The sequence below is a fragment of the Ascaphus truei genome, chromosome 5 (assembly GCF_040206685.1).
Source record: "Ascaphus truei isolate aAscTru1 chromosome 5, aAscTru1.hap1, whole genome shotgun sequence".
In the NCBI taxonomy this organism is placed as follows: Eukaryota; Metazoa; Chordata; class Amphibia; order Anura; family Ascaphidae; genus Ascaphus; species Ascaphus truei.
In genome coordinates this window covers 256,404,148-256,417,856 of record NC_134487.1, presented here as the reverse complement: position 1 = coordinate 256,417,856, position 13,709 = coordinate 256,404,148, and the positions used below count along the sequence as shown (strand labels likewise).

The 13,709-nt window shown below is 49.0% G+C and overlaps 1 protein-coding gene across 2 annotated transcripts in view; it reads left to right on the top strand.

Annotated features, from left to right (window-relative positions):
• The first annotated feature begins 3,392 nt into the window (after window positions 1-3,392).
• MAT2B (methionine adenosyltransferase 2 non-catalytic beta subunit) overlaps window positions 3,393-13,709 on the top strand; it is a 52,661-nt gene continuing 42,344 nt past the window's right edge. The window contains exon 1 of one of the 2 annotated variants that reach the window (XM_075601903.1): window positions 3,393-3,684. In XM_075601903.1, the coding sequence (XP_075458018.1) occupies window positions 3,652-3,684 (33 nt within the window). In that variant the 5' untranslated portion in view covers window positions 3,393-3,651. Of the gene's footprint in view, window positions 3,685-13,427; window positions 13,494-13,709 lie in introns of those variants that run through there. The other variant, XM_075601902.1, reaches the window with a different exon arrangement.

Sequence of the window (13,709 nt, the reverse complement as noted above, 5' to 3'; positions counted from 1 at the left end):
AGAGAGACAGGGAGACAGGGGGAGAGAGACAGGGAGACGGGGAGAGAGACAGGGGGAGAGAGACAGGGGGAGAGAGACAGGGGGAGAGAGACAGGGGGAGAGAGACGGGGAGACAGGGGGAGAGAGACAGGGAGACAGGGGGAGGGAGACAGGGGGAGAGAGACAGGGGGAGAGAGACAGGGAGAAAGGGGGAGAGAGACGGGGGAGAGAGACAGGGAGAGAGAGACAGGGAGACAGGGAGAGAGAGACAGGGAGACAGGGAGACAGGGGGAGAGAGACAGGGGGAGAGAGACAGGGAGACAGGGGGAGAGAGACAGGGAGACAGGGGGAGAGAGACAGGGAGACAGAGACAGGAAGACAGGGGGAGAGAGACAGGGAGACAGGGGGAGAGAGACAGGGAGACAGGGAGAGAGAGACAGGGAGACAGGGGGAGAGAGACAGGGAGAGGGAGACAGGGGGAGAGAGACGGGGGGAGAGAGACAGGGGGAGAGAGATAGGGGGAGAGCGACAGGGAGAGAGGGGGAGAGAGACAGGGAGACAGGAGGAGAGAGACAGGGAGACAGACAGGGAGACAGACAGGGAGACAGACAGGGAGACAGGGGGAGAGAGACAGGGGGAGAGAGACAGGGAGACAGGGGGAGAGAGACATGGAGACAGGGGAGAGAGATAGGGAGACAGGGGGAGAGAGACAGGGAGACAGGGAGAGAGAGACGGGGAGAGAGACAGGGGGACAGGGGGAGAGAGACAGGGAGACAGGGGGAGAGAGACAGGGAGACAGGGGGAGAGAGACAGGGAGACAGGGGGAGAGAGACAGGGAGACAGGGGGGGAGAGACAGGGAGACAGGGGGAGAGAGACAGGGAGACAGGGGGAGAGAGACAGGGAGACAGGGGGAGAGAGACAGGGAGACAGGGGGAGAGAGATGGGGGGAGAGACGGGGGGAGAGAGACAGGGGGAGAGAGACAGGGAGACGGGGGAGAGAGACGGGGAGAGAGACAGGGGGAGAGAGGGGGAGAGACAGGAGAAGAGGGAGAGAGACAGGAGAAGAGGGAGAGAGACAGGGAGAGAGGGAGAGAGGGAGAGAGACAGGGAGAGACAGGGAGAGAGGGAGAGAGGGAGAGAGACAGAGAGGGAGAGAGACAGGGAGACAGGGAGGGTGAGAGGGTGGTTGACTGACAAGTGGGTGGGCCCCCTGACTCACCGGGCCCGGGATGCCAACCCCAACAGACCCCCGTTGCCAGCCCTGTCCCCCATTCTCTCTCTACTGTCCCCCCCCATTTTTTCTCACCCTCCCCCCCATTCTCTCTCTCCCTTCCCTCCCCACCCCCATTCTCTCCCTCTCCCCCCCATTCTCTCTCTGACCTGCACACAGCCACTGATCTACAGACACTCACAGACAGACCAATACACACACACACACACACACACACACACACACACACACACACACACACACACACACACACACACACACACACACACACTCACTGACACAGACAGACACACTCACTGACACAGACAGACACACTCACTGACACAGACAGACACACTCACTGACACAGACAGACACACACACAGATACACACACACACACACACACAAAGTGGAGCAAGAGATGCAGTGCCGGATGTAAGTGACTAGGGGCGGGAGGGGGGGGGGGGAAAGGCCGGCGATCCGACCAGCCAGCAGTGCATCACCACTACCCGCCCCCGCGCTCATCTCCCACACCAAGGGGACGGGGGAAGGGAGCACCAGGACAGGAGGCAACCCCCTCCCCCTGGTGGCCGCACCCCCGCACCTACCTACTATCCCCCCGGGCGGGCAGCCACGGGGACCCGGGGCAGAAGGGGGGACACTGCGTAGCCACAAGTAGAGGAGCATGAAGAGTCTGTGTCACGCGCTCACTAGCAGCAGGCACAGGAAGTGCCGCGAGCGGCTGTGAGTGGGCTCGGGGGGAGGAGGGGGGTGGCAGCTGGGGGGGCCAGGTGGGGGGGAAAGCAGGGAAGAGCCAAAGCCCCGCCCTATGCATCCTCCACCAATCCCCAGCGGTCCGACATATTCAAGTAAGAAACCCAAGCCCCTGGCATCTGAAAGTACTCACCAGCCGGGCTGCCGCATCCTCGGGTCCTCGGGTTCTCCTCCTCACTGCCTCCGCTGCCAGGGGCGGGGCTTAATGCCGGGACGCAGGGGATTGGCCAAGGTAGGAAAATGCCGGGGGAGCGGGACTTTGTACAATGCCAGGCCGCATCCTCCAATCAGCAAGACCCAGTTTCTACACAAGTCCAACCCCTGGCATTAAAAAAAAAATACTTACCAGCCGGGCTGCTGCAGTCTCCTCCTCCGCGCCGCCGCAGACTCGCGCACAGCGCACCGGAGCTTACTCGCGCACCGCAGGCGACAATAAAAAAAAACGGGAACACATTGAGGAAAAACCGGGCCATTTCCGGGACACACAGGAAACTGGAACAGCTCTCGAAAAACCGGGACTGTCCCGGCAAAAGGGGGATGGGTGGTCACCCTAAAAATATAGTTATCTAAAAACAAAAGTAAAATGAATAGGCCTCGCAGTGCTTGCATTTTTGAAGTACTACATAGGGAAAATAGTATTGAAGAAGCAGTCCAAGCATAAGGCTGCGCTTATAGTGCCGGCGACGTCGCGGCAAAACAAATGTATTGCCGCCATCGCGCGTGCTTATAGTAAGAACGACCCGACGGAGCAACGCTGGCAGTGCGAATTTCTGAAGACGGTCAAATTTGATTTTTCAGAGGCTGTCGCCACATGTGACAGCCTTAAAACTAATTAAAGACCTGGTCACCCGCGACGTCGCCGGAAAGCAAATTACAACTTTCGCTAGCGGCGCCGGGTCAAGTCATCCGTCGCGTCGCCGTCGCGCGCACTATAAGCGCGGCCTTAAACAAGCAATCCCTGCAATATCCTAAATGTGTGTTTTTCTTTTGAAAATAAATCAGTTCTGTAGTATTGGATACTACTTACTAAATTTAAAAAAAAAATAAACTCAATGCCATTTTTAATTAGTTGTGATATACTGAGCATCCAGTTAAACGGCTGGGAACCTTTGCAAACAAACAGGAAAGTGTTGCAAAGATCTCGCACTGGTGGGGAGGTGGGCTAAACCTGTTATAGAAATCATGGGATGCTCAGTATATTAAAACTCATTAAAAATGGCATTAGGAGTTGAATTAAAAAAATGAAAATGCAGTAAGTATTATCTAATATTACATAACTGATTTATATTTAAAAAAAAAACACATGCAGGATATTGTATGGAGAAACAATGAATAAGGACAGTGCATTTATACACCTCATAGTGTTAACGTGCAGACTGCTAGATTGGCAGTTATATGCACCGCCCTCTTTATCTACAAAAGGGGGCATTACATCAGCTCTGAACAGGCACCTCTTTCCTTTATTATTTATTTCATTCAAAAGGGTTCTGCTTATTTCTGTATTTAATTGGTAGTCATAATGTAACAGACATCTGATGATTAAGGACTAAAAGCAGCCTTTGGTGTTCACAGGGCAGCTGCTATTTGCCTTGTTCCATGTGCTCAGTGCAGAAAGACAAAGACTAAACTGGGATCTGCAGCTTCCTCAACCCGATCCCTGCTTTATCTGTGGTACACTCTTGAAAATGCCCGAACTCCTGTTGATGGAAATAGAGAAGGTAAGATGCTATTTGTTTGTAGATCAAGGCAAAATATACTAATTTAATTGTTTGCAGATTAAATTGTGTCTTGCCTGTAAATAGACATAATTTGAACTTTATTAGATTTTTGGTACACAGTGTGCCTACAAAAAAATCTATACGATTATAGATATCTCAGTGGGGTTTTAAAGGTATTACATCTGACAGTCTGGTTTGTAATACAAGAGGGAAAATATATTTCACAAAGTAGGAAATAAAATGAATCACCAGAAAAAAACCTATATTCCATATTTAGAGTTCCAACATAAATATACCGTCTATCTATCTGTCTCAATGTCTTCTATACATAGAACAAACTCTGCTTGTGTGTGTGTGTGTGTGTGTGTGTGTGTGTGTGTGTGTGTGTGTGTGTGTGTGTGTGTGTGTGTGTGTGTGTGTGTGTGTGTGTGTGTGTGTGTGTGTGTGTGTGTGTGTGTGTTTTTTGAAAAATCGATTTATTTTTAAATATTTCAATTTACTGCTCCCCTGCTGTATGACTTTTTGCATAATCTAGTGTCTGGTTCTCATTTTAAATTGTTTAGTACCCCCATTTCTACCTATACATGTGAAATTATAGTAAATCATATTTCTGCAGGTAAGGGATAGACTAGGACAGCCTTTTCCAACAATGGGGCAAGCAAAGCTCATTAGTACCTATTTTAAGAAAGGTTTATAGTTTACTATACAGCAAAAAGAGGAAAAGAGCACACCACCCAGCCAGGTGATAGAGCAAGTCACAATTGTAGTTTTATATCTTTCGGAGCAAATTAATCAGCACCCATGTGCAGTGAATAATAAGTTGCATTTATTTCAAACGGACAAGTATGAAAACAAAATATATATTTTTTATACTTGCCCCTTTGAAATAAAGGCAACTTATTATTCACTGCAAATGGGTGCTGAGTAATCTGCTAATGAATATATAAAATTACAATTGTGACTTACTCTATCACCTGGGTCATGATGTCGCTGCGTCACATGATGCCGCAACGTCATGGAGGAGGGCTGCTGTGTTATAGAGGCCCCTCTCTCCCCCCCGGCAATCAGTTTCATTGCTGTCTCTGTAACCGCTTTGGGGGTCGTCAGGATGGAGGATCCCAAACCGGCCCTCCACCCTCCCGCCCATGGGACGTGCCCAGGCATCCCGGTTGGTAGTTATCCACTGTAGTGTACTTTTCAGTTGGATATCTGCCCTATCCCGAATAAGGTTCCACAGTGGTTTAATACATTGATTCTTTGAGAAAATCCATTTCTTTTTTTGGGGATATGCTTGAAATAATTAGTCCTCATTCACTATGATGTGAAGCCAGGCTGGAAAAGATTAGCAGTAATGGAAAATTCAGGGAGCACAAGCCATCGGTGGGTGCATAAAAATAGGAAACACAAGAATAGTGCAATCTTGTATGGACACAAGAATGAGGGGTATATAGATGGACTCCCCAAAAATGCACACTCACAATTTTAATAGAATATACAAGCCTTGAACCCCAGAATCAGGAATGATGCCTTTGATGTGGTCAGCTCGTCAAGGTACTTGGAGTGGCAAACAGCAATTCTCACCAAATAATGAAAACAAAACAGGAACAGGATAGTGTAGAGGGATCAAATTGTATTGATGCACAAACAATAAGCTTAATAATGCAAACTCACAGATTAACCCTCATACAGGGCAATGTACAAGAAAGTGCTGGTTTCTCTCTCTGGTGGTGGGAGCTTGAGGCGCTGGGGTCGTAGGAGCTCTCGCAACGGGAACTGGTGCGCATACAGCCCCTCCTGCTTCCGCGTGTCAGCCCTACGTTCCAGCAGGCGTCCCAGTGTAATGACATCACACCACCGGATCGCGGTCACCAGACTTCGACTAGTGATAAGGGTGAGTCCCAGGGGTGATACACGCCCTTCGGCCTTGTATAAGCCTTGGGAAAAGGTTTAATGAGAGAGCAGTAGAAGTGAAAAGGACGGAGAGGAGACATATATGTGAGTTTGCATTATTAAGCTTATTGTTTGTGCATCAATACAATTTGAACCCTCAATACTATCCTGTTCCTGCTCCTATTTTTGTTTTCATTATTTGGTGAGATTTGCTGTTTGCCACTCCAAGTACCTTGACGAGCTGGCCACATCAAAGGCATCATCCCTGATTCTGGGGTTCAAGGCTTGTATATTGTATTAGAATTGTGTGTGCATTTTTGGGGAGTCCATCTATCTACCCCTCATTCTTGTGTCCATACAGGATTGCACTATTCTTGTGTTTCCTTTTTAGTATATGGGACTTATGGACAATTTTTTCTATTCATTGCAGTGACCATTCCTAGCATCTACTGTATTTGTGCTGTTCGTATTCGATATTGGTATCAGATACTAGCCGTGCACCTATTATGAGTTTGCTATTTCAAGCGTGTGATTTACTTGTTACGATTGTATCCAGTTTATCTTTGGTTTAGTTTGCTACATTTCCACCATTGTCTGCTTCCCACCATTCCATATGACGGACATTTTCTCCAGCTGGACAGTTATCCCCTAATTCGGGAGAGGTTACTTCTAGTAACAGAAAAAGCTACAATTAGTATACTCAAGCGTTAAGAAGGTGTCATGCTCCTGGAGAGAAATGCCGAAAGGATCCGCAATGCTTCTTTAGCCGGCTTCTTAGCCCGCTCCGTGCTCAGGTATGTGATATTCTAGTTCACCAGCTGCTGGGATGCTGGAGCTCCTTAGGATCCACCGCTCACACCGGAAAATGCTTGCTACTGATCGAGGAGTAGAGAATGAGGTGCCCAACGCGGCGTTTCGCCAACAGGCTTCATCAGGGGCGTGTCCAAGTGCCTATCAATGGTAAGCTATATACCCAGTCAAAGTGACGTCACTTTAGAGATCAGCTGTTGTAAATAAAGTCAAAACATAGAGAGAAAATTAAAACAAACACAGGAAAAGAGATAATAATAAAAAACCCTATATACACCGTTAACTAAAACTGGACATAGATAAACTGATGTCAAAAGATCATACAATTCTATAAAGATGCAGAGAAACTAAGATCTTCATTTAAACCCTTTGGGGCTACACAATCCAAATTAAAGATCCATCTACTTTCATGTCGTAGAAGTTCCTTTATTAACAAGCAGAAAAGTAAGGGTTTGATATATTCTCCTAAGTGTCCCTACAATCTCCTATACACTATGTAGGAATGACATTAAGGGCTTTGAAAGTCCGTATCTTAGAGCAGCGGTGAGCAAACTGGGGGAGGCGGGAGATTTTTTTAGGGGGGCGCGGGCTGTTGCAGAGGTCCAGTGCTCTTTCCCAGGCATTTAAATTAATGCCGGGGGATCGCGTGAGGCCTCTGCAACAAAAAAAAAAACTTACCGGGATTCAGACGCTATGATGCGTCTCCATGACAACGCTGCGGGGTGATGTGACATCACCGTCGTCAAATGATACCGCGGGTCACGTGACCCCGTGACGCGACTGGAAGGTAGGAGGGGACGCAGCTTCGGTACAGGCCAGAAAGGGGGGCGCAGCTGGAAAAGTTTGCGCTCCCCTGTCTTAGAGCATGCATGCAACATTAGGAATGCCCCTAAAGATTTGGCAGGAGCTAAAAAGCTCACCAGTGTTGCACGACACTTTAATTGTAAACATGCCCATTCGACCAAAGGCTTATTAGCATGGGGCATACAAAAAGTTTCTTTCAATATTAGGGGTGGCAATTTGAAGGCTGAACTTCTGACTTTAAAGCAGATGGATCTTTAATTTGGATTGTGTAGCCCCAAGAGGTTTAAATGAAGATCTTAGTTTCTCTGCGTCTTTATAGAATTGTATGATCTTTTGACATCAGTTTATCTATGTTCAGCGTTAGTTAACGGTGTATATAGGGTTGTTTATTATTATCTCTTTTCCTGTGTTTGTTCTAATTTTCTCTCTATGTTTTGACTTTATTTACAACAGCTGATCTCTAAAGTGACGTCACTTTGACTGGGTATATAGCTTACCCTTGATCGGCACCTGAACATGCCCCTGACGAAGCCTTTTGGCGAAACGCCGCGTTTGGCGCCTCTTTCCCCTACTCTACTCCTCGAGCAGTAGCAAGCATATTCGGGCGGGGGGTGTTTGGGGTTTCGGGGTGGATCCTAAGGAGCTCTGGTATCCCGGCACAAGCGGCTGGTGCCTAGATTATCCCATAGCTGAGCACGGAGCGGGCTAAGAAGCAAGCTAAATAAGCATTGCGGATCCTTTCGGCATTTCTCTCCGGCAGCGTGACACCTTCTTAAAGCTTGAGTATACCAATTGTGGCTTTTCCTGTTACTATTTCTGTGACCACAGGCAGCAGGCAATTGGAGCTTGTTTACATATGTCTTTGTTACTTGCTACTAATTTGGCTACTCTGGCTGGCACAGATACTTTACTTTTGATGTATCAGGATCGAGGCTTTCTACCACCATTGCCTTGCTTTTGGCCCTTCCTTTTTGCTTCTGCCTTTATTTATATGGGACTTATGGACTATTTTTTGCATTCATTGCAGTGACCATTCCTAGCACCCATTTGTGCTGTTCTTATTGAATATTGGTATCATGGTATCCTTGCACCAATTATGAGTTTGCTATTTCAAGCGTGTGATTTACTTGTTAGGATTGTATTCAGTTTATCTTTGGTTTAGTTTGCTGCATATTCCACCATTGTCTGCTTCCCACCATTCCATATGATGGACATTTTGTCCAGCTGGACAGTTATCCCCTAATTCGGGAGAGATTACTTCTACCTCTCCTGTTTTTCTGGGATTACTGCTCACAACGGTTCCATTTATACATGCAGTACACATATTCATGAATATTGCCACTGCTGCTTTTTCATCCTTTTTTGCTTGCTACTACAATATAAGTATATACTTTTGTGATCTGGAGTAGATGATATATGTTTTGTAATTGATTTTAGTACTGTTTTGTCCATTTTTTTGATCTTTTGTTGAACAATAAATCATTTTTTTTGGTACTATTTCACACCTACCTGAGTGCCCCGTTTTTGGAGTTTCTGCAGTCTTTGTCTTTTGGACCCTGCATTTTTCTTTTTGGTTATTACTCTATTTGCTCCTGGGTGCACCGCCTTTTATATTTGTTTTTAGGTTGGTTAGGTTGTTTATATTATTTTTTCATCACGGTAGTAGAACTCATCTCAGCCCCCCTTTTTCCCTGCGCTGTTATAGAGGGTCGGAGTTCCTTACAATTCATCTGATCTCGGACACATTTTTAAAGAGGGTCGGGGTTCCTTACAATGCATTTAATCTCAGACGCACTATTAGAGAGGGTTGCAGTTCCTCAGAATTTCACAAGGTAATTATACGGTTCTTTAACCAAACAAATGTTAAAACACAGTAATCTGCAGAATATTTAAACCATTATACTTTGTACTAATAGCTTTGTTTAACACTGACTCTATATGGCCTTGGACATGACTTTATGGTGGTAACTCAAAATATTCCATTGACTTGAATTGGAGATCGTGTACCGTAGTGCCGAATCGGTACTATCACACCTTAATGACATACCTCCTACATTTCTGTGCCTCAGGTGCCAGTATTAGTTCTCAATAAGAGTAATAATTATCACACTTCAGCAACTTGTTCTTCTAGAACATGTATATTTAAAGTTGCTATTACCCTAATGGGTATAATATATTTACTGCTTGAAATTATCAGATTTATGAGGTGCAGAAACAAACTGGTGCACTTCGTCCCATGTGAAATATTGTTTTTGCTGCCTTTTAATCCAATATACAAGAGAGAACAAAGGATGCTGACAATATTTCTTTACTATGTTAAGTCAAATTTGTGCTTCAAAATGTGGATAAAGAGACCAACCACACTGTGCCCCTAGCAGGTGACTTACCGCTAAAATGAAACTTCTCATAATACTATGAAAATCAGTAATACCAGTAAAACGAGAATTGGAGGGATAACAGCTTGCAGTCCTATTCTGGTGTTGGTAAAACTTGAGTCGGAGTAAATATTCTCCTCACCTCCGCAGCCAATTCCCTCCCCCACCCCCCTGCCCACCAGCTGGGGGAATTTCCAACCACTGGATATCTCCCAGAAACCTCAAAGTGTTTCGCTACTAGTTTCATTAGGTGGTCTCAAGCAATGAGCTTGATACAATGGAGCGTATAATTGCAGGATGAAAATGATGCTATTTACATCAATGTTGCTCCAAAATTGCCTTAGTATAAAGTCCTCTATGTTTTCTTTTAAATAAATTGTCAATGATTACTATGATATATCCAACATATTACTGACTCACGTCAAACTGTCCTGGTTGAGGCTTCAAAAGTCATTACTGCTGCTAAAAGCTAACGATTAAGCAGTAGTGTTTGTGTGGGTTCAGGACTAGATAAATATGACTACAATTCATATGCTTCACTTTATACATACAAGAGCTTGTAGTCATGGTCTCCACCACTCCGGGTTTGACCCGGAGACTACGGGTTTGGGATACTTATCCCCGGGCTATGGATTTTGATGTAGAATCTCAGGGCGAAGGGCGGTAGACGGGTTGGACCGACGGCGGGAGCGAACTTGAAGTAGTGCGGCAGAGGAGGACAGCCGGGGAGGTGCGCGCCCCAGTGGTCCGACCCAGAAGTTTTCACTGACATCTGGAGCAGCAACTCCCCCTGCATGCTCCTGCTCCGCAATGGCAAATGGCTCCGCAATGGCAAATGGCGTCACGTTGTCATGTCAACGTGATGTCTCATGGCGCCATGACGTCCTGTTGTCATGGTGAAACAATGCCATTTGACGTCGCAGAGCCATTTTGACGGCAGAATGCAGGGGGAGAAAAGGTAAGACAGTTAAATATATACATAAAGGCCACCAGGCCACGGTGTCATGGCAACACGACACCACTACATCACGTTGTCATCGCAACATGACGTCGCAGAGATGAGGAGATGCCGGAGAGGAGAAGACAGATAAAAGGTAAGAGGCACTTACAGAGGCCCCGCGCTCTCCACCGCCAATCGGTTTAACTGTTGTGGGGAAGAGCGCGGGGCCTCTGAAAGGCTGAGTCCACGCTGCTGTTGAGCTCGCTCATGCTTGGAGAGCGGTGATGTCACCAGCTCTCCAAGCATGAGCATCCGTGTACTGCAACATTTTTAGAGCAGGAGCGGGGGCGTGGCTATTACGGGAGGGGGCATGTCATTGGCTGTATAGGGGTTGTTAGTGTTTCTGTGTGTGTCTGTCTCTCTCTCCCCCCCCCCATTAGCTCTCTCTCCCCCATTGCTCTCTCTCTCCCTTCTCCCCCCCCTCTCTCTCCCTTCTCTGCCCCTCTCTCTCCCTTCTCTCCCGCTCTTCTCCCCCCTCTCTCTCTCCCTTCTCCCCCCTCTCTCTCTCTCTTCTCCCCTCTCTCTCTCTCTCTCTCTCCCCCCTCTCTCTCTCCCTCCCTTCTCCCCCACTCTCTCCTCCCCCTCTCTCTCTCCTCCCCCTCTCTCTCTTCTCCCCTCTCTCCCTTCTCCCCCCTCTCTCCCTTCTTCCCCCACCGCAGCAGCCCGTTTGCCCCCCCCACCCCAGCAGCAGCCCGTTTCCCCCCCCCACCCCAGCAGCAGCCCGTTTCCCCCCCACTTCAGCAGCAGCCCGTTTGCCCCCCCCCCACCCCAGCAGCAGCCCGTTTGCCCCCCCCACCCCAGCAGCAGCCCTTTTGCCCCCCCCCCACCCCAGCAGCAGCCCTTTTGCCCCCCCCCCCCACCCCAGCAGCAGCCCTTTTGCCCCCCCCCCACCCCAGCAGCAGCCCGTTTGCCCCCCCCACCCCAGCAGCAGCCCGTTTGCCCCCCCCCACCCCAGCAGCAGCCCGTTTGCCCCCCCCCCCACCCCAGCAGCAGCCCGTTTGCCCCCCCCCCCACCCCAGCAGCAGCCCGTTTGCCCCACCCCAGCAGCAGCCCGTTTGCCCCCCCCACCCCAGCAGCAGCCCGTTTGCCCCCCCCCACCCCAGCAGCAGCCCGTTTGCCCCCCCCCCCCACCCCAGCAGCAGCCCGTTTGCCCCCACCCCAGCAGCAGCCCGTTTGCCCCCCCCCCACCCCAGCAGCAGCCTGTTTGCCCCCCCCCCACCCCAGCAGCAGCCTGTTTGCCCCCCCCCCCACCCCAGCAGCAGCCTGTTTGCCCCCCCCCCCACCCCAGCAGCAGCCTGTTTGCCCCCCCCACCCCAGCAGCAGCCTGTTTGCCCCCCCCCACCCCAGCAGCAGCCTGTTTGCCCCCCCCCCCCACCCCAGCAGCAGCCTGTTTGCCCCCCCCCCACCCCAGCAGCAGCCTGTTTGCCCCCCCCCACCCCAGCAGCAGCCTGTTTGCCCCCCCCCACCCCAGCAGCAGCCTGTTTGCCACCCCAGCAGCAGCCTGTTTGCCCCCCCACCCCAGCAGCAGCCTGTTTGCCCCCCCACCCCAGCAGTAGTCCGTTTGCCCCCCCACCCCAGCAGTAGTCCGTTTGCCCCCCCACCCCAGCAGTAGTCCGTTTGCCCCCCCACCCCAGCAGTAGTCCGTTTGCCCCCCCACCCCAGCAGTAGTCCGTTTGCCCCCCCACCCCAGCAGTAGTCCGTTTGCCCCCCCACCTCAGCAGTAGTCCGTTTGCCCCCCCACCCCAGCAGTAGTCCGTTTGCCCCCCCACCCCAGCAGTAGTCCGTTTGCCCCCCCACCCCAGCAGTAGTCCGTTTGCCCCCCCACCCCAGCAGTAGTCCGTTTGCCCCCCCACCCCAGCAGTAGTCCGTTTGCCCCCCCACCCCAGCAGTAGTCTGTTTGCCCCCCTCCCCTTTCCACTTCTCTCTGCTCCCTCTTGGCTAAAAATTTCATGTTGTGTGTGTGTGTGACAGAAGTAGCACACGTCCTCTCTCTTACCATTGGTCAGAGCACGGTCATGTGACCCTGCTCTCAGCACGAAAGTATCTCTCCCTTGTCTCCCCAAGCACAACGCTTGGGAAAGCCTGTGTGCAGGCGCATGAGCGCGTGAGCACAGCGGGAGAGGGGATGTGCTGATCTACATTGCAGAAGGTAAGTGCGCCAAGCGCATAGCGAGCTCAGCGCCAGAGGGGACTCAGCCTAAATTTGGGGCTCGGTGCGATGGCACCGACAGCACCACCATCAAGCCGGCCCTAGGGGTTACTAATAATAAATGGCTTACCAAACATTATTTACGCTAGTAATTATTTGGGGTTAAAAAAGACTGAAGCTTGTAATAGTAAAGTATGTTATTAGGTGGGCAATGGGAAGGTGGTTTATATGAGAAACAAAGGTTTTGAATTATCTAATTGGGGCATTTTACATACAGGTTTAAACCATCATTTTAAACCAGACTTTCATTATACTAGTTGATCTGTTTGTAAGCTTTTTTTCCCTGCAGTATTTTGTTACCACCAGTCTGCGGTTGAACTAAACATTTGATTAGATTATCTGTACACAGAATATACCTCCAGAGAGTCCTAAAAGCAACTCCCTTTTATCTTTTAATCTTAACACTCCTGGCTGCCAATCCAGGATAAAAGGAGACAAACCGTTATATCTTCAGGACACAAACCTGCTTACAGCTAATGGAAATGAAATTGAAAAGATCTACTCCGAAGACAAATGGTAGAAATGGTTCTCTTAATGTTGCCTGCCCGATAGCGTGTCCAAACCACATGGATATAATATCATTTAGCTTTAACTTGCCGCCTCTATATAATTCAAGCATCAGCATACTACATTACTGCTTTGCTACTCATGCTTAGAGACAGTGCCTGAAATGTTTATCCTGTGTGGTGTCTGCCCTTCAACACACAGTAATAACCAACAGGTGAGTTCTTCTTTATAATGCAGGTCTCTCTATGTGTATACAGTACAAAGATATTCTCTGTATGCAAAGGAATTGTGCAATCGCTACTCAGTACTGCTTTAAATGGCAGTATTAACATTATCTGGATAGAGTACTAGTTTTTGAACACGTAATATACCGCTAACCCTTTTATTGGCATTTTAGCATAAAGGCTAAAGCTAGAAAATTTCTGGAATG